Below are 20,096 nucleotides of genomic sequence, written 5' to 3' on the forward strand. Positions count from 1 at the left end.
GTATTAGTGACCAATTATATGAATAAACTCCAATTTGAATATTAGGGACACAAGTGCACAAGAAGTCTTTTTATACAAAACACAAATAAATGACTAAGATTAGGGAGTAAGCAGGGAAAACGACTGGCCATAAAACTAGGGAATGAGCGTCCTACTAAACGGAATTCTAAATGCTCATTTCATCTTCTGGGTAAGGACAGAGAATTTTGGCCTCAGAATCATACCTAAGATGTTAAAACTCAGGGGTTCTTAATTTACTGTAAATACAGAATATTTGTTGAAATCTGTATGGATTTTCGAGGATGTTTTTAGATGTCTTGTAAAGACTTGCTCACTACTCGCATCCCTTTTTCTATAAGAGCTTGTTCAGTTGAGGGAAGTTACTTGAAGATTTCTAACTGCTAATATGAATGATGGCATTTTTTAAACCAATCCTCTCTAATGTTCAAGTTTTCTAAGTACAGGAATTTAATCAAATAGCCTCCGTTTTAATCAATTTTATAGGGGTGCCTATTAAGCCAACACCTGAAATGAAATTAACCACCCCTTTTTAAATGGAAACCATATTTCCAATCCAAACTGCCCATTGTGATGTATTTTAATGTGATCAGTATAGCTAATGTGGAATTCCTTAATTCCCCTTGAAAATATGCAATTAAATCAATGGAGCATTTTAATATCTGTATCAGTTTAGAACTATTTTTAAAAGGTACATGCTAAATTTGAAAACCTCTGCTCTTATACACAAGACTTTGTATAAATGTTTTAACCCATTCATGTCATAACCATCCCTTCCCCTACTAACACCCAGCCAGGTACACTCTACAAACTAGATCGGTTTAGATAAGTTTTCCAAGTTAGGCCTTTTATGAAAACCAGTAGATTACTTAGAATAAGAAACATAAAACAATATTATTCAAATTATTATCTGTATAGCTACATACAATGAAGGGGCCCACAAAGTGGCCAATAATACCATATACACTAGGATGTTAGCAGCCTATTCAATAAGCCAATGAAACTGCAAGTTCCTGTCTCAACATTTATACTTTTTAACGCCTGGGAAAGGTGACAGAATTATGTCTTTGTTAGGACCGGAAGTTGAGACTTTAAATACGGAAACTGTTGAAAGCTATGTTTGGAAATAACCGAGAGAACTTTTGTCCCAAATTAAATAGCTTCTGGATATGCTAAATAACATACATGTGAGCATATATATGTGTGCACGCATAGATATATGTATTTATTTATACATATATTCAAGCACACACTTATATATGGCATATATATATGAATAAACAACACACACGTGACAGACTCTGTTCCTTTAAAGAGATGAAAAAGCAAATTTCCTTTTACCTGTTTTCCACAAAGAGGCTTTCCTGGGAGCAAACTGACTGAAAAACAAACAAAAAAAAGGCATTGGATCAGATGTTCAGGATACGCTGAGGGAGCCCAAATCCTGGCCTGATTTTCAAACTATTTTTTCCTCCAAGAGGAAAAAAATTAAGGAAACTGTGCAGCATTTTTAGAAAAAAAAAAGAAGAAGAAAAACAAAAAGGTTAGAGTTAGAAGTGTCAACTTTCCCATATGGTGTCTCCAGGTTTCAGAGAGATTTAGCCCAGTCAGCATCAAGGTCGGAAGGAGAATAGAGAGGCGCTGTGAATGAAAGTGCGGCAGAGGCCTGGGAGCCACAGGCCCTGAGCTAGTGGGTCCTCCGGGCAGCCGAGACCCAGCCGCCACCTTGGACCAGAGGCCACGTGTGGGTGAAGGCAGAGCGTGCAGGCCTGGCGCGATCCGCCCGAGGATGGGAGCGCTGGGAAACCACAATCCTGAAGCTAGGACCTGGCCCCGATGAACTCTCACAACACAAACACTTGACCTGCGAGACTCTCAAAACTGAAGAGATGTCCTCAACCAATGCCAGGGCAGGGAGTTAGCAGAGGAGGGAGGGAGGGAGGGGCTCAGAAAGCAAGTGAGAATAAAACGAAGCTAATCGGGAAAGAATATCAAACCCATCTAATACATCTTAGTTTCACACAAAAAACCCAGTCACTTTGCTTTTAGCTTCTATTCTCTAGTATTCATGTCTCTGCTATCTTGAGTTTAATACACAACGTAAGGAAGATAAAATTCCATTATCATTAGGTGCTGGGGAAAGGGGGATCAAATTAAATTTTAACAAGCAAAAAGAGGAGTCTTAACAAAATATGGTACAACAGTCGTAAAATACAAAATACTGTGCTTAGGAACTAATATAAAACCGTTTTCAAAGCACTAAGATTTTAACCACAAACACAGGTAACATATGTGTGGATATTCTAAATGATGAGTAAGTTCTCCTCCTAAAGGGATCAAAGAGACTGAACATGCTCATTTTTAAGAGAAAATAACATAAAAATAAAGAAATAATAATGACCTTTCAATATAGAATTTTTGAATTAAAAATGCTATTAATGTAACCACCTCTCACAGAGGCTGGCAGGATGCTGGTTACTTGCTGCATTTTACCAGGGAGATCATTTCCTTCCATAAGCTGAAGGGCTAGATTTGGGCATAATGTCCTTTTCTCAGTGGTCTGAGCTTTTTAATGAGGGCATCTCTAAAACTTTTTGTTTTAACCCCTATGCATTTAACATGCATCCTGAAGATGAAGTGTGCAAAAAGTTTATTTAAGAAAAGGCAACCATAGCCAATTAAGCAACAGGCTTTTCAGAAAAGTAATTTGATATTTAATTTTATAAAGGAAAACACATACAAATGATGTGCCCCTGACATTATTCCTAGGAGGATCTCTTTAAAGAAAGCTAAGTATCCCATTGCTTCTTCTTCCTTTAGTTGGGTTTCCCAACCAATTAGAGTCAAGTCTAAGCCAAGTCTTGGTATATGAACAAAGTGATACTATGCCAGATATCCACGATGAATTTAATACTTTGCTACATTTCAGCTCTTGAGATTGGAAAGAGGCCAATTACATTTAGGATGTTCTGGCTGGTTCTGAGTAACTGAGACTTGACTACGTCTTTGAAGGAGCTATCAGAGACATGCTCACCTCCTTGGACTTGTTCATCTAATAGCATTTGGTAAGGGAAGCAGCCCAAACTCGTCGAACTAAAAACTAAGGCACGTGCAAATTAAAGATGATGCTCTCCAAAAACCCATCTCCAGAGCATCTTCCTGATTTTTGTGGAAAGGTCCTAAAAAAAAGCATCTCATCATCCATCCACCACTCTTTTCATAAAGACAATTATGGGTTATGATTCAGTAACTGATTAAAATGTATGTGTGTGCATGTGCACACATGTGTGTGTATTAAAAGAAGCATTAATAACTTACAAATTTTAATAGCAGAGAAAGATAAAATTAGCTGTGAGGTATATGCATTCTCAGATATATACATAAAGGGCTTTGTTTAAAAGGAGAAAAATGTTTTTGCCTAATGGGTTATAGAATTCTCTTCCACATGCTACCCCCAAGCCAGGTGGTACCTCACAACCTCGTCATTGGCTCCCCATGAAGAAAACCAAAGATGAAATCTTCCTCAAATCCCTATTTACATATAAATATCCTTCAGAAATTACCCTCTAGGCAAAACAAGTCCTTCTCAAATATATTGCTTTATCTACTTAACCTTCCTAAAGGAAGCAACATTGCATAGGATTAATCATAAAATAAGTTGACATGCTTGCCAAAAGGAAAGAAGAGTTATATTTCAAATATTTCTGACTTCAAAAGTACACTTATTTATTATTTGAGAACTAAATTGTTGTGTGCTCTGAATTAAACATTTCAGTTCTCAAATAACAGATGAACTGGTCTTATTTCAAGATACCCAAATTCTCAAACTATATTTGAAAAGCCTTTTTTGGAAAATCCCCAAATAAATCTGCATATTTGGATTGTGCACCTATGACAAAGCACACACACACACACACATACGTGCATCCCTTAGCCATCAAGGTACATTTGTAAAATATTCAAGAACACTTCTAATTTTAAAAGAAATTGGGGTTTTTCTAAAGTATAAACATCAGGAAGTATTTTTCTATAAATGCCTATTGTAACTTCAAGTAGAAAAATAATCCTACTTAAGTATATTGACATTTGAACCTGTTTGAACTACTCTACGACTTAATAACTGGCAAAGAAAGCTGGTTTTATTACCTCTGTTTATAAGCTATGAGGATGCTAAATTAAAGACCAGCTTAAAAAAATTATATGTCTATAACTTAATTTCCTTATGCTGGATTCCTTGCATTTGTTTTATAAATGAGTTAATATACTTACTATCTCGTGTACCTTAACAATTTGGGTAGTTATGATCATTTGAGAATCTGGAATTATACAGATAAAGGCTCCCTAGTGGGTCCCATCTTTATGTTACCATACATATTCGAGAAAGTTCATATTGCTGTTGTGCCCTTGAGTTTGTGTTTAACAGAGAATATGGTAATCCCCTGTTAATACAGGGTGGCCCCCAGGGACCCTTGCCTTGTGTGGTACCACCCACGTGCAGCAAAGCTGGTCTGTGTGTCTAAAAGAATACAGCAGAAGGGAATATATGTCACTTCCAAGATCAGCTTATAGCACCGGGCTTCCATTTGGGACCCTTTTCCTTTCCCACTCAGATCACTTGCTCCAGGGAAAGATAGTTGCCATGTTTGAAGACACCTGGCAGCCTACAGAGAGCTCCCCATCACTATGAGATCTCTAGCTTATAGCCAGCAGAGAACTGAGGGCCGGCAATATGTGAGTGGTTCTTGGAGAAGACCACTGCACCAAATCTGCAGATGACTACAGCCCAAACTGATAGCCCGACTGGAGCCTCATGAAAGACCACGAGACAGAATCACTCAGCTAAGCCACTCCCACATTCCTGAACCCTGCAGACTGTGAGATGAGAAGCTTTCTGTTTTCTTTTTTTAAGCTGCCAAATTTGGGGACCACCAGTAGAAGGTATGACTGCATTGTGTCTACAACAGCTATCGACAAGGGAGAAAGACGTTTGGCATTTTATTTTCCGCTAGGACAGTGGCTCATGGAATAATGTGATAAACACTAGAGAGCTTATCCTTAGAAAAATGTACATATGCTCATGAACGTAATATTTTACAGGTGATATCAAGGATTTTAGGTCATCTCTGAAGCCCTTCATGAGCACACTCTGGGTTGTTTTTGTCATGCTCAGTCACTCAGTCGTGTCTGACTCTGCCACTCCATGGACTGTAGCCCGCCAGGTTCCTTTGTCCATGGGATTCTCCAGGCAAGAATACTGGAGGGGGTAGCAATGCCCTTCTCCAGGGAATCTTCCCAACCCAGGGATAAAACCAACATCTCTGGCATCTCCTACATTGGTAGGCAGATTCTTTACCACTGAGCCACCTGGGAAGCTCTCTGAGTACAGAAAGCCAATTAAAAAAACCTACCGCCCTAGGAGATCAAGTGAAAATCAGCTTCAGAAACATGCCAGTCTCCCACCTGAATTAGTTTACCAGAAGTGGTGGCCACCAGAGAGTCTATCAAAAGTGTTTACTCCTCCTCTCCCACAAGGAGAAGCAGCTACAGCATTGTAGAGAAGGCTGAAGAAATATTTCATGGAATAAAAGGGCTATGACAATAGCTTTCCATTTAGGCTATCTCACATTTAGGTCTGCTTTTACTTGATAAAAAATTATAATACAGCATGTGGCCACAGAGGCTTTAAACAGGGACCCTTGCCTCCAATCTTCAGCCTGGAACCCAGGTTCCTTACTCCTAAATCTCCTGAACAGGCATGTGAGGAAATGCGCTGTGGACTAGGAGTCAGGCTGACCCCTCCTCCCTTCGATGACCTCCTACGGGCACGAAAATACAAAAATGAAGGCTAGCAGGGCAAATGTCACCCCCATCACAGGCATGCATCAGTGATGCTAGTTGCTGTCAACCGGCACTTGAGTGTTTGGCGATGTGACAGAGAAGAAAAGCATAATGTTGTTTGTACATTATGTGGGTGACTACTCTTTGCTTTACAATGTAACAACTCATTCATAAACTATATGGCTTGCCAGAATTATACTAAGAGGAAGAATGTGTGTTTGTGTGTGTTGTATGTGTGTGTGTATAAAAGAGAGAGAAAAAAAGAGAATAGAGAATAAACTGTCTTTCAGAAAAATTTCTCATCTTGAAGGTCATCAGACAGGAATATTCTATCTCCAGTCCAAGATAGGTTTATTACAGTATTATGACTAGAACAGAGCCTCTCATTACTGCATTCTTATATCCAGCAAACACAAGGAAAAGTCTACCATGTGTCAGGCTGTCCTTTGCACCATCAAGAATTCTGACCATAATTAAAAGGATTTTCTAGAATCTGCTAGAATTGCCCCTGGACATCATTCAACAATGGCTACCTCATCTCCTTCTCTCACACTCTCCTACTCTGCAAGCTTTGGACCAGGCTATTCAATTCACAATTGTATTTTAATGTGTCTAAGAAAGGCAGAGAGGTTCTAGAGCAGATGGCAGAAACCCACATGTGTGTGAAAGAAGTGCAGAGTGTCACTTCCTCTGTAGCTCATATTAAAGGATTCAGCAGAAGGTGGAAGATCAGGGAGGCTAGCTTGGGCTTAAAACCTCTGGGGACAGCAGGCCCCTTGCATGTTAAGCATGGATGCCTAGGTGTCTAGATGGCTTTTTAAGGAACAAATCATGAGAACAAATCACAGAGGAGGTCAGATGCCCATCTGACTTAGGAAAGACAGAGGTGTCGGGCATAGAGAATCTACACAAAGGTGCTCATGGCTATACCTCTGCAGAGGGAAAAACCCACAGCATTTTCCAGAGGCTGCCAAATGCACCCATAGAAGGGAAAGCCTATGGAAACAGCTTGTCCTTTCCATTCCGTTGCATCTAAATTCAGCTTTTTTTCACCTTTTAATTTGTATGGAATTTAATCACATTTAATTTTGGCCACAGTGAGCAAAAGAATAAAAAAAAAGTAATCCCAACCACATTTTCTTTGTTGGGATATGAACAAAAGAAATTGTTTTCTGATCATTCCCTTGAAAATGGGTCATGGAACAAATTTTATCTGAAAATGGGGTGGGGGAGGGGATGAGTATCTTTATTACCTTTGATATAATAAAGTGTCCATACTTGCTAAGAATGCAGAAAATTCTGTGTGTGTATGCTCAATTGACTCTTCTCTTGTTTTGGAATTCTTTCTTCTGCACAATGTTGGTCTGAAGAAGAAAACCACGTGGTATCTGTTGGCTAATATAAATCTGAAGAGCTTTCTGCAAAGCTGGCAACCTCTCTCCGTATTTAAGGTCTATTTTATTGACCCCAAATAGTACTTCGATATTTGGGAACACACACAAACCTCTGGCTCCTTTTCCATCACTTCCCTGAGTCAGGTCCTCTTCCAGAAGCACCTCTGGTCTGCTGCCCTTCGGCAGCTCCCTGCCTCCAGCTTCCCTCATTCCTATCAGCTTCCTGTCTGGGGAACGAGGCTGCCTTACTGCTGACGGAGGGACCGCACTCAAGAGGCAATGAAAACAACTACTCACATCATGTGCAAATATTCTCTCCCTCACTCTCTGATACTCCTCTTCTCTCTCTTCAATTGATTTACTTCGTCTGTCATCTCTAAATGGATGCATTCTGTTTTGCTGAACAGAAAAGAGAAATCAGGAGGGTTACCCAAGGTGAGCCGTTGGAAATCTGCAGTCAAGAAAAACTGTCAGCTGAGAGTAATAAATGTTCGCTTAAATAAATGGGGCTTGACAAGTCTCACTCCCTCTGGCCCCCGAGGAAGTCGTGGTGGGTGATGTGTGTGGGGTGTGTGCCTCGTGATGGCAGGGGTGCTCCTACTCCTGGCTGTTTCCTTGTTGGACGCAAATAGCTCGGTGTTTCTGGAAGGTAAGCTCTGAATGTGCCTCAGGCATTCAGCCCGGTTGCTCTGTGATGGGTTCTGTCTCCTTAGCAAAGATGTGACGCCCCAGGAGGAGGCGGAATGGTGGTAAGAAAAGAGGAAGTGGCGAGGCCAAGGTGGCCACGAGAATAAATGGCTTTGAAAACTTGTGGTCAGAGAAACAGGGCAAGAAGGGGCAGAAAGGAAGATGTGGATGCCATTTCTCTGCATCCTAATTTGCGTTTTTATTCACTCAGTGACTTATTCTGTGAATCGCAGCTGGGATAAAAGGAAGAACTGAATTCTAAAAGCCTGTCTGTGGATTAGGGTCAAAATCCAGAAAATAACAATTCAAAGAACCCAGCATGAGGCCTGCTCTTCCTCCGCCTTCTATTGGAGTCACTCCCTGTGTTTCTATCGCTTTTGCATCTTATCCCTGCCATTCCTCTCCCAAACGCCCTGCACTAACCACATCCATCCATCCATTCAACAGACATCCACTAAGTACACGACACGGGCACATGTGTCAAAGTCAACTCAAGCCATGGTGTGGTTCAGGGGTGGTGGTGGTGGGAGGAAATGAGATACAGATGATGGACAGTTTTTTTTGTTGTTGCCTTTTTTTTAAAGTGTCAGTGATGCACATACTGGCTCACAGTGACTCACTGTGGGTAATTAAAATAATAACTTGAGTGTGATGTAGATTGTCTTACCTTTCAGCATTCTAAAGCAAAGTCATTTTCATAAAAGCTCTATTTTCATTGTCAGGGACAGGAAGCGTAATTGTAATGGCATTTGTATTACTTTCTATGGTTCTCCTTATCACTGAAAATGTGTTTTCTTTTGCCATTTACTTAGTTTTCTTCTTCATCACCCTGGAACCCACCCCCTCCACAGGGAGAAAAGTCTCTCTAGCCTTGTCGAGTTCCCGTGAATAAAGATATTCTAGAACCATGTAATGTTTTGTTACAAGCAAAAAACAGGGAAGGAGGAAGTTCCGCTACAGTTCGTGCAAAACAAGCAAACAACTGACATGGAAGTTAAAACACAGGAAGGGGTGGGGGACTACAACAGAAACTGATTCTTTGTTGCGAAGACTTATTTTGGGAGTTTGCAAAATCCACCTGGCCTCACCATAACAAGGATTGTTGTTTACAGCTACATCAGTTGATCAGCGGTCCGTATTGACAATCCAGCGCAATGTGTGCAGAGCGGAAGGATAAAGCTGTAGGGAGGGGAACGACTGCCAGAGTTACACAGACACCTGGAAATGCGACTGACAAAGCTCTTCCCATCAGCTCAGAGCCTGCGGCACCCCGACCCCCCCAGGCATGCAGCAGAGCCTGCGCCAAGCACCACCCATGCAGCCCAACACAGAGCCAGCGCTGAAGCAACCATGACGTGGTCTTTTGCTACCCACCAAATGCCAAAGGGGTAGGTAGGGGTGGGGGGCAGGAGGTTGGGGGAGGGGGTTCTTTTCAGAGGCGGGGGAGATTTGGGAGGGGGAGCAGGGACAACAGAAGAACGACAAGAACATCAGGCAGCCCACCTTCCAAAACGACAACGTCACCACTCTCAAACTTGAGAACCAACCTGAGTGTCTTCTTTATCAATACTAGAGTTATCTCGCTTCAAGATAAACCGCTTCTGGGATTCTTCACCTTTTTCATCTTTTAAATGTTCACAAAACCTTTGCTCTGGTCTGCCAGCAAAGTAAAACATATCAATAAAAAAAGTTTTTTCCCCTGTTTAAAGTTATTTCTTAGTGTTTTTTTTTTTTTCCCCCACAGTGGCATTCAAGAAAAAGTTTACACATGGTTTTGAGACTAGAATTGCTGGCAATATATAGGGAGGTAATACTGTGTCACTTCACATGTGTTGTTAGGATACCTTTGCTTTGTTTGTTCACCATGGTAGAAGTTAAAACAAAATTTTAAAGGCCTGCAAATATATAGTGTGTATTTTCTATTTTCTATAGTTATTTTGACCTCTGTCAGTCCTGAATTTCATTAAGTCCCTACCCTTATTCTCTATATATGTTTAGAATTTGGGATTACTACATTAAAACTAGGAGAATACTTCCTATTATGTTTTCCCTTTCGAGAGCTTTCTGAATGTCCAGTGAGAGAGGGCTGTCTATGAATTTTTTCCATCTTTCTTTAATGACAGATGCCCTGGAATCTGGCTCCAGCAGCGTGACATCCTCGACCATGTCTTGTAAATCAGTTGAGTAACTGGGGGAAACTGGAGATGTTTAGCTTAAACAACTTAATTCCTGATTAGCATGGGGAAAATGTTGCAAGCAGTTACATGGTATTGATTAGTCAATTGACTTTTTAAAGATCCTCTTAATCATCTTGTATTATTACAGGAAAGGGCTCCAGTACCCTGTTCATTTCTCACCAGCGTCCCTGCACACCAGAGAACTTGGTGAATGGCTTGTGTGCTGGTTAATCACAGAGGACTAAAATGTCCATTTCTAGTATAGAAGCAGTTGTAATTGATGGCTCTCAAAAGGTGTCTTTCAGGTCTGATGTATTACTTCTGAAGCCACATGGGTTTTCTGTGCCCCCCTGGGTTCAGTATGCGTTCAGGAAGCCAAATCACTGCATCGGTTGTTTAATATGAATGGCTAGTAAATAAGAGAATCTCATTGTTTCCTTATAGCTCCAAAATAAGCAAACAACACTTAAAAAACAAAGGAGCAGTTTAAGTGTATAATTCAAATCTTGTTGAGAAATATTGTTTCCTTAAAAACTCATTCATCAATTATTATAATACTGGGGAGCAGACAAAACCAGAAAACTGAAATAATACCAGTTATAGCTTCTGGAATCAGATATAATTTCTGCATTCTTTTATTCAGTCTTTGCAATAAAACTTTGATGTAGGAGAAACAAAAAAAATTTTTTTTTTGCCTCTTTACAGATAAAGAAACTATCCCTCAAGTGACTCTTGACTCCAGTTTATATATTTTCCCACTAAGCCACAGGCATCAAACAGCCTGCTTACTTCCTTACAGAGAAGTGAACAGTCTCTCTCTGCTTACATTGTACTCAGTCGGCTGGAGGGCCTCACACCTCAGGATAAAGCACAGAAAACCTGCATCATATCATCTTCAATATTAGTGTAAATGTTATCCACCAGAATTAACATGGAATAAGATACAGCTGTCTGGATGTGCGGATATGACATTTTAAGATCAGAGCACTAAGGAGACGGAGTAAATTTGCACTTTATAATGAAAAGATCATTGACAGTAAAGAAGTTAAATATATTTTGGTGGAGCCCAGTCACGGGGCCCTTCAATCACTTATAACACTATAAAGTCTGACAATATTATAATAGCCTGAATAGCTACAGGTCACTGTAAATGAGAACAATTCTCCAGGAGTTTTTTTTAAAGCTTCCCAACATTTTCAACCACTCAGACATTGTTATATACATATTTTTATGTAACAAGGGAAATTAAGATATTAACTTGAACATGAACGCTAATAGTAGCAACGCTAATTAATCCTCTCCTAATAGCAAGTGGAGAGTGAAAAAGTTGGCTTAAAGCTCAACATTCAGAAAACAAAGATCATGGCATCCGGTCCCATCACTTCATGGGAAATAGATGGGGAAACAGTGGAAACAGTGTCAGACTTTATTTTTCTGTGCTCCAAAATCACCGCAGATGGTGACTGCAGCCATGAAATTAAAAGACGTTTACTCCTTGGAAGGAAAGTTATGTCCAACCTAGATAGGATTTTCAAAAGCAGAGACATTACTTTGCCAAAAAAGGTCCATCTAGTAAACGCCATAGTTTTTCCTGTGGTCATGTATGGATGTGAGAGTTGGATTGTGAAGAAGGCTGAGCGCCGAAGAATTGATGCTTTTGAACTGTGGTGTTGGAGAAGACTCTTGAGACCCAACCAGTCCATTCTGAAGGAGATCAGCCCTGGGATTTCTTTGGAAGGAATGATGCTAAAGCTGAAACTGCAGTACTTTGGCCACCTCATGCGAAGAGTTGACTCATTGGAAAAGACTCTGATGCTGGAAGGGATTGGGGGCAAGAGGAGAAGGGGACGACAGAGGATGAGATGGCTGGATGGCATCACTGACTCGATGGACTGAGTCTGAGTGAACTCTGGGAGTGGGTGATGGACAGGGAGGCCTGGCGTGCTGCGATTCACGGGGTCGCAAAGAGTCGGACACGACTGAGCAACTGATCTGATCTGATCTGAATAGCTCTGAGCTCTGAACATCTGATGAACTCCAGTCAGTGAAATGATTGGAGAATGGCTAAACATACAGATCTATTTCTTGTATTTGTTGTTGCTGCTGCTGCTACTAAGTTGCTTCAGTCGTGTCCAACTCTGTGCGACCCCATAGACGGCAGCCCACCAGGCTCCCCTGTCCCTGGGATTCTCCAGGCAAGAACACTAATCTTCTGTAAATATTCATTTATAAATGAAATGGCACTCATGAACATAAGATGAATTTGCTTAAGACTCAATTCTCCTTTTGGATAAGGAAATGGCAACCCACTCCAGTATTCTTGCCTGGAGAATCCCATGGACAGAGGAGCCTGGTGGGCTAAAGTCCAGAGGGTCGCAAAGAGTTGGACATGACTGAAGCGACTGAGCACGCATGTAAAGTGCTTTTTAAGGATAAAAATATTTAGAGTGAGATTTCAGCATACTAACCAGAGATGGACTGCAAGTTCCATGTGGGTAGGGATCTTGCTTTTTTAAATAGTGTATCCTTGGTGCCTAGAACCATGCCTGGCATTGGGAGGCATTTGGTTGGGTGAATAAATGACTCAGTGTATGAACGAATGAAAATTTAGCACAGCTGTATATAAGTCACAGTAACTCAGGGACAGATCAAAGAATCACTAAGATCTGTGGTCATAAATTCATAAATGTTTAAATTGTATAATAGAACAGAATAGAGTTGAGTTAGTAGGAACATAAATTCAAATTCAGAACATTAGGAACATCTTTAAAAATCAGATTTATGTTTGACTGCAAGCTGACCAAAACTAATGGTGTCATTAAAGAAAAGGTATTCACACTGGAGAAAAAGAGGTGGAAATGGGAATTTTAACTTTTTTAGGTTTGGGAACTTCTCAGTTTAAAGTGTCATCACAGTTACACAAGAGCTATTTAACCATTATTTTTGAAACTTCATTTGCATTTCTTCATAGTGCTGGTTTATTTTTATTTCATAGCAGGACATATTCAGGAAAAACACATCCATCACTTAAGCAGGGGTAGTCAAAGGAGCTTGTCTGAATCAATAATGTAAATATTATTGAGAGCAATGATATTTGTTACTCTGATATAAATTATGCAAAGGGTATCATCCACAACTGTTTTCAAAAAAATTTGTATTTGAACATTAGAAATTAATAGTACAAATAACTAATCATTTCTTGACTTACCAAAAGTGTTTTGAAAGATTATAAAGTAACCATTTGAAGTTTGCATAAAAGGAATAAAATAAACATAATAAGATTTTTCCAGGTTGACTTTATAGAGACTTATCTAGAGGTAAGAAGTAATTTTCAGTTTAAACTCATGCAAACTGTAGTTTATGACTGAAATATTACATGTGACTGCACTAAAAATTACCAGTAATGCACTGTTATATTAAAGCTTTTAAAAATCCTTTTAACCACTAATTTAACATCATAGCAATATTATTTCTTAGCCACAAAATGAATGAAACTGCAGTAATATGGTATGGACCTTCATTTAAAACGGTGATGAATTACTTTCAGTGGATCAAGATGAGGATGTAACTCTAAGAAAAACTCCTCAAAGCTGCAAAAGGTCACAGTATTTATTAAATGAACGATAACTAGAGTTTACTATGTATCTCATGGCCACGCATTATACTTGCCTGCATTTTTTAGCATATGTGTTGCTGAAGCAACCGCTACATGCCTACATTATTTTTCCTGGAAGATTTTAGTCCATGAGTTATTTCTACCTGTTTATCATTACCAAAAAGCAGAGAAAACAAATCTAATGTTTCTTCTTGATTAAAAAAAAAATAGTGTCTTCCCACAATTTATAGCAGGTATCTACTGTGGCACTCATTGCTCACGTGTGGAGGACAGCAGTGGCATTTCCAGTCTGTCTTGGGATCCCCTAGTCAATCCTTTCAAAAGTCTGAACCAACTCCTCACTGTTTCTGATTAGACAAAGCTCATGAATTGAGAGGCAGTATGGCTGAGCACAGGGACTTCCCTGGTGGCTCAGGTGGTAAAGAATCTGCCTGCCAATGCAGGCAGGAGACGTGAGTTTGATCCCTACAAGATGCCCTGGAGGAGGGCATGGTAACCCACCCCAGTGTTCTTGCTTGGAGAATCCCATGGACAGAGGAGCCTGGCGGGCTACCGTCATGGGTTCGCAGAGAGTCAGACACAACTTAATGATGAAAAAATAAAGGCTGGGTGAAACACCATTGCATCAGACTACCAAACTGTCTTACTCAACTGGTTCCAATTTTAGTTTTTCTCTCACCTGAAGCTTAAAAAAAGATGAGCGTGCTTTATTGCGTTTTTTTATCTTTTTGATCTAGAAGTATTTTCAGTGGTTTATTCCCGCTGCCAGTTTCTTGAAACCAAATATATACTTTTCTTCCAAACAGTTCAGCTTAATCACTCCCCACTTCCTCCCCCAACATACACACAAATGAAGAATTCAGTTCTACTAAATGCAGAGGAGCATCAAGGGACATCTTTGAATTTCACCCTGAATAATGGAAAGATGGTCATCAACATGCATACATCTTAACAAAGAAATGTGGCTGTGCACAACAGGATGAAATGCTTTATGTGTAACATTTGTCGAAAATATTTTAATAGTCACACATATTAGAGAAGTCGAAGTGGCCCTGTTCCCTTCACATGGGAAAATATTCAGTTACAACATTGACACAGCTTTATGTGCTCAGTTGCGTCCGACTCTGCAACCCCATGGACTGTAGCCCGCCAGACTCCTCTGCCCATGGGATTATCCAGGCAAGAATACTGGAGTAGGTTGCCATGACCCCCTCCAGGCACTTCCTGACCCAGGGATTGGACCCATGTCTCTTTCGTCTCCTGCATTGGCAAGTGGATTCTGCTGAGACACCTGGGGAAGCACACTGACAATTGATATTTCTTATTTATAAAAAAAGTCCTACATTCTTCTTTACATATTTTATAGTTTCCACTTTCATCCTGTCCTTTTGATTCTCTTTTAAATGAGACACCACCTTACAAATTCAGTATTCTAGCATTTAAGTCTGGAAACCAAACAGCTTCAACCAACAAACTACAACTTCTCTTTCTACTCTGTACCTCAATTCCATTTTTCCTAGAGACATAGTGATACGCTCACAGCCTCCCCAGTAGCAGAAATCTTAAGATTAATCAGACACAGGAACTACACCAAGAAGATTCATTGCAAACAGGCTCTGGCCTTCAACTTCCTCCAAGTTACAAGTGCTAACATGACTGCTGCTCCTCAAGGTGGATCTAGAAGCAACGAAGGGAGCCTGCAGAAACTGGGTCTAGTTCTGCTGCCTACAGGAGGCCAAGCTGCAGATGGAATGAACCAAGTCACCATAATCTGTCTCCCTCCAAAACTACTGTACGTATAGGAAAATACCCTATGTAGTATTTATAGTAAATACTATAAATAGTTCATGTATAGTGAACCTTCCTCTGCTGCTGCTGCTAAGTCGCTTCAGTCGTGTCTGACTCTGCAACCCCATAGACAGCAGCCCACCAGGCTCCTCGTCTCTGGGGTTCTCCAGGCAAGAACACTGGAGTGGGTTGCCATTTCCTTCTCCAATGCATGAAAGTGAAAAGTGAAAGTGAAGTCGCTCAGTCGTGCCTGACTCTTCGCGACCCCATGGACTGCAGCCTACCAGGCTCCTCCGTCCATGGGATTTTCCAGGCAAGGGTACTGGAGTGGGGTGCCATTGCCTTCTCTGGAACCTTCCTCTAAACTGCTGCAAACTGTAAAATACAGATAACATCTTTACACACTTATACACCTAGGCTGGCACTTACACTCCATGTGTTTACACACACATGTACAGAGTCCTGATCAAAATGTTCCTGGCTCCTCCAGTAAACTCTGAATAGAAAAAAGATGGATCTGACGTATAGCCTGTACTTCCCATGGAAAGTATGGTACTGAATGTCTGAGAAATGCTTGGCCCTTGAAAGAATTGAGAAAATGGGTCTTATCTCAGTTCTAAGTTTTGCCAGGACAGTTTATAATCCAGTGTGTTCTGTGGTTCTGGAGTTTTGCATCACAGTTTTAGTATTCATTTTTGTATTAACATTAATTGAGTTCTCTGTTACTTTTTAAAAAATTAAATGTAAATTAGGATTTTGTTTTTAAAAAAAGAACAACCAAAAAACAAATACAATGGGTCTGGTCTCAAAAGGATAGTGTTTGGTTTGTTTCTTGCTTTTATCATCATTTGGGGTTATTGATTCTGTTCATGTTGATTCTTGTTCTCCAAACCTCAGCCGTGGCTGAGCGACTGGAGCGGTGGATTTCAGGCTTGATCTTCTGTGAATAGATCTAATAAGATCAAGACATGAATCTCAGCCTAGCTCTAGCTGCCTAGAATGCTGTGAGTTAGTTAGCTAGATACTTGGAGTTTATTTTTAATGCATATAAAAGTTCTTTTTAAAAAAGTTACATTCAAGATATTAATATTATAGAAGGTACGTGCATGTTTCATTCCAAAGTTAAACAGTAAATTATACATTCAGTACTCAGAGGCCCATAAATAATTTCACATTGTGAAAAGAACATGACACACTTTATTTTCTCTCCTCAACGATGTATGTCTGTCTCACCTACAGACTCTGGTGTTGTCCGAGGTATTTGAGGAAAATGATATGAGAAAACACACTGGAGAGAAGTGATATGTGGGTTGACCATTGTTAATAAATAAGTCTTAACTTCAGGCTGGAGTACTGTTTAAAGAAGTAGGTTGTGTGTTTAGGAAAAAAAAAATTGTCATGGTTTTCTTGAGAAGAATGTAATTCTTCATTAGGTTCCTGACCTTTGGCTTCAAGTCAGATGATTTTCAACACTCTTCCTATAAACAGTGTAGAGTAAATTTGTCCTGTTTAGAAATGACAGGATACCAACCAACCACTCAGAGTTTCCAAGAGGCGCTTGGAGACAGCAATACTAGGTCCTCTTCAGAAGGTTACTAAGCAAGCATCGGCTCAGGACGCTGCTCAGTCCTTTCCCACCGCTGCTCACATTCCAGCCAAAGGAAAAGAAGAAAAATAGACGTGGGAGGAAGAGCATGGGTCTTTTGGTTTGTCTTGGTATAAATGCACTTTATCACCAGCCGGGAGTGAAGCGGTTAAGGCTCAAGCACTAAAGATTCCCACCTTCAACCTGAGCCCCTTCAGGAAACTAAGCAGAACGGACATCCCTTGACCCTGCTGGGTTGCTGGCCACATCTCACTAGCCTTCCCCGAGAGGGTGGCAGTCCCCGGGTCCTATTCACATGGAAGTCAGCATGCCTCATCTCAGGGATGTTTAACCAAGTCAACTGGGCTCAACTGCTTCACCCAGAGAGAGGCTCTGTTTGGCTGAATCAGAACAAGGTTCATGGTTCTTGAGATTTATCAAATAGCTAGCTCAGTGGATCATCCTTGGGGCAACAAACAAGCAAACCACGGAGGTCACTATATACCACTCCTCATGCTTGGCCAAAACCCACGTCCACACTGGGAATCAGGCACTTGGGCTCCTGAGCACTAGACTCCTAAGTGTCACCCTCAGCATCTGCCTTTGAGTCCTATTCTTGTTTCCTGCTTTCGAGGACCTGTAACCTCTCTCCCCAGCAGACCTACTATTTCTTTCCTTGCTCTGTGCTCTTGGACTAGGGGATTGGAGGCAAACACAGTGGGACCAAGTGAAAGACAAAAGAAAAATATGTTCAAGAGATGACAACGTTTTAATATGAAGATTTTTTTAGAACTAGTTAAACAGGTGCTCTGACACATGCAAAGGCATTCAGATATACATGGGATTCTCTCTGCCTATGACTGATCTTGGCCCTTTGGAAAATAGTAGGGAAAGTAGAAGGTTTCTAGTCTTCAAATGATACACCTTGAACATGCATCTTTTCTCTCGGAGGGACAAAAGGAGAGAGAGGTGTAGAAATTGTCTAAGAAAAGAACAATGAACTGCTCTGGGCTACACAGGTAGAAAAATAAGCAAAAGAGAGAAAGTGAAAATTAGAAGTAGACACAAAGAGAAGAACAAAGCTTCTCATAAAAAAATAGAGCCATGTATTTGCAGCATTTACACATATATATTTTAAAACACTGTTCATCTTTTAACCTCAATCCTAAACATCAAAAGTAACATGGGACTCCCCTGGTGATCCAGTAGTTAAGAATGAAAGGGACATGGGGCACGAGTTCAATCCCTGGCCCAGAAGCATTCCATGTGCCACAGGGCCACTAAGCCCACGCACCACAACTACTGAAGCCCGAGTTCTAGAGCCCCTGAGTTACAGCTAGTAGAGCCCACATGCCTAGAGCCTGTGCTCTGCAACCAGAGAAGCCGCCACGATGAGAAACCCACAGTGAAGAGTAGCCCCTGCTCTCCACAAATAGAGAAAGCCTGTGGCTCAGACGGTAAAGCGTCTGCCCCCAATGCGGGAGACCCGGGTTCGATTCCTGGGTCAGGAAGATCCCCTGGAGAAGGAAATGGCAACCCATTCCAGCGCTCTTGCCTGGAAAACCCCATGGACAGAGGAGCCTGATAGGCTACAGCCCATGGGGTCGCAAAGAGTCGGGCACGACTGAGCGACTTCACGTTCACTTTGTGCACAGCAACAAAGACCCAGCACAGCCAAAAATAAAAATAGACTTTAAAAAGTAGCATGATAGAAAGTAAATGCATTTTAATTATCACTTGCAGTACCAAGGTGCACACACCCTAATACCTCTGCCCCAGATTTCCAAGGGGCTCATCTGGTGTTGCCAAATAATCTGACAGTTAACAGAGAATTCCAACAGAAAAAAATATTAAGTGCTAGAGATGAAAACATACTTCTGGCCATACGCTGGGGAAACAGCGCCCAACTAAAGCAGAAACAGGACCGAGCCTCAGTTCAAAAACTCCATTCGTTATTTCACCAAGATGACAGTGCATTCTAAGCAGAGGCATCGCCAATCATTCAGACCTGCTTTGCGGGCTGAGTGTTGTGCTGAGTGGCTGAGGTGGCACGTGCTCGCCTGTCCTCTCGCTGCTTAGCCCTGAGAAGTGACGAGGACACGGTGGTGCCGGGGGAAGGTGACTTTTCTTCGCTAACTCTCCATAGTGCATCAGTTCACTTGGAAGAAGGCACCTTTGGGGAATGAATCCCAAACGAACACAATTCTTATTTCTTCCTCTCTCTGGATGACTACACTCTTAACCCCACACTCCTGTGGCTATGACATGAAAACATGCATTTGGACAATTGAGTTGCTTGGAAGAGTAATTTTGTGTTCACACAAAGGACAGGCTCATCTCCTGCACTGACGTTACCCGTAAACATAGTTTTTTCATTCTTGAAAACACCGATTGAAACGGAGTATAGGAAGTTTCCACTGACTGGATATCACTCCCTCTAAATTCTGCATATTTTTTCCCCAAATATTGCACCTTGTAGCTGTGATAAAGAAAATCTGGCAAATGCTGTCATATGGGAGGAAGTATCTGTTATTTACTGACACCACTGAGTGAACCTTCAAAAAAATCTTCTCCCTCAATGATTATTTCTTATCAGACCACAAAAGATTTAGGAGTGGGAATTCTCAACCAATCCAGGAGATCTTGAGGATGTCCATAGTCTGGGTTGTTTTGCCTTAAAGAGAGTTAGATTACTTAGTAACATTGTTCTTGGCATGAGACACACTGGGTTGAGATTCCAGCCATGCTGACCATTGCTTCTCTGGAGGTCTAAAACTGAGTCTAGCATGCAAGCTTCAGTAGTTCTGGAGCCCTGCAGGACATGGAATCTTCCTGTACCAAGGATCAAACCTGTGTACTTAATGTTCTTCTCTAATGACTTAGGTTATATGTTTGCTTTTAATATTAAATGAAATACATTAAATAAGTTGTAAAGTATCCAGTACAATTGAACAAATAGTATGTAATGCTATTATAAGTGATTATAACTATCT

General features: G+C 40.9%; 1 protein-coding gene across 22 annotated transcripts in view; it reads right to left on the reverse strand.

Annotated features, from left to right (window-relative positions):
* The window catches only part of ARPP21 (cAMP regulated phosphoprotein 21), a 164,240-nt gene that overhangs the window by 82,049 nt on the left and 62,095 nt on the right, over positions 1–20,096 (reverse strand). For 15 of the 22 annotated variants that reach the window (XM_027523893.1, XM_027523899.1, XM_027523904.1 and 12 more), the window contains 3 exons: positions 9,485–9,593; positions 7,548–7,649; positions 1,360–1,397 (listed from right to left, as the gene is read on the reverse strand). In XM_027523893.1, coding sequence (XP_027379694.1) covers positions 1,360–1,397; positions 7,548–7,649; positions 9,485–9,593 — 249 coding nt within the window. The remainder of the gene's footprint in view (positions 1–1,359; positions 1,398–7,547; positions 7,650–9,484; positions 9,594–20,096) is intronic. The other 7 variants (XM_027523909.1, XM_027523913.1, XM_027523912.1 and 4 more) reach the window with 1 other exon arrangement.

Source organism: Bos indicus x Bos taurus, chromosome 22 (genome assembly GCF_003369695.1).
Source record: "Bos indicus x Bos taurus breed Angus x Brahman F1 hybrid chromosome 22, Bos_hybrid_MaternalHap_v2.0, whole genome shotgun sequence".
NCBI classification, from domain to species: domain Eukaryota; kingdom Metazoa; phylum Chordata; class Mammalia; order Artiodactyla; family Bovidae; genus Bos; species Bos indicus x Bos taurus.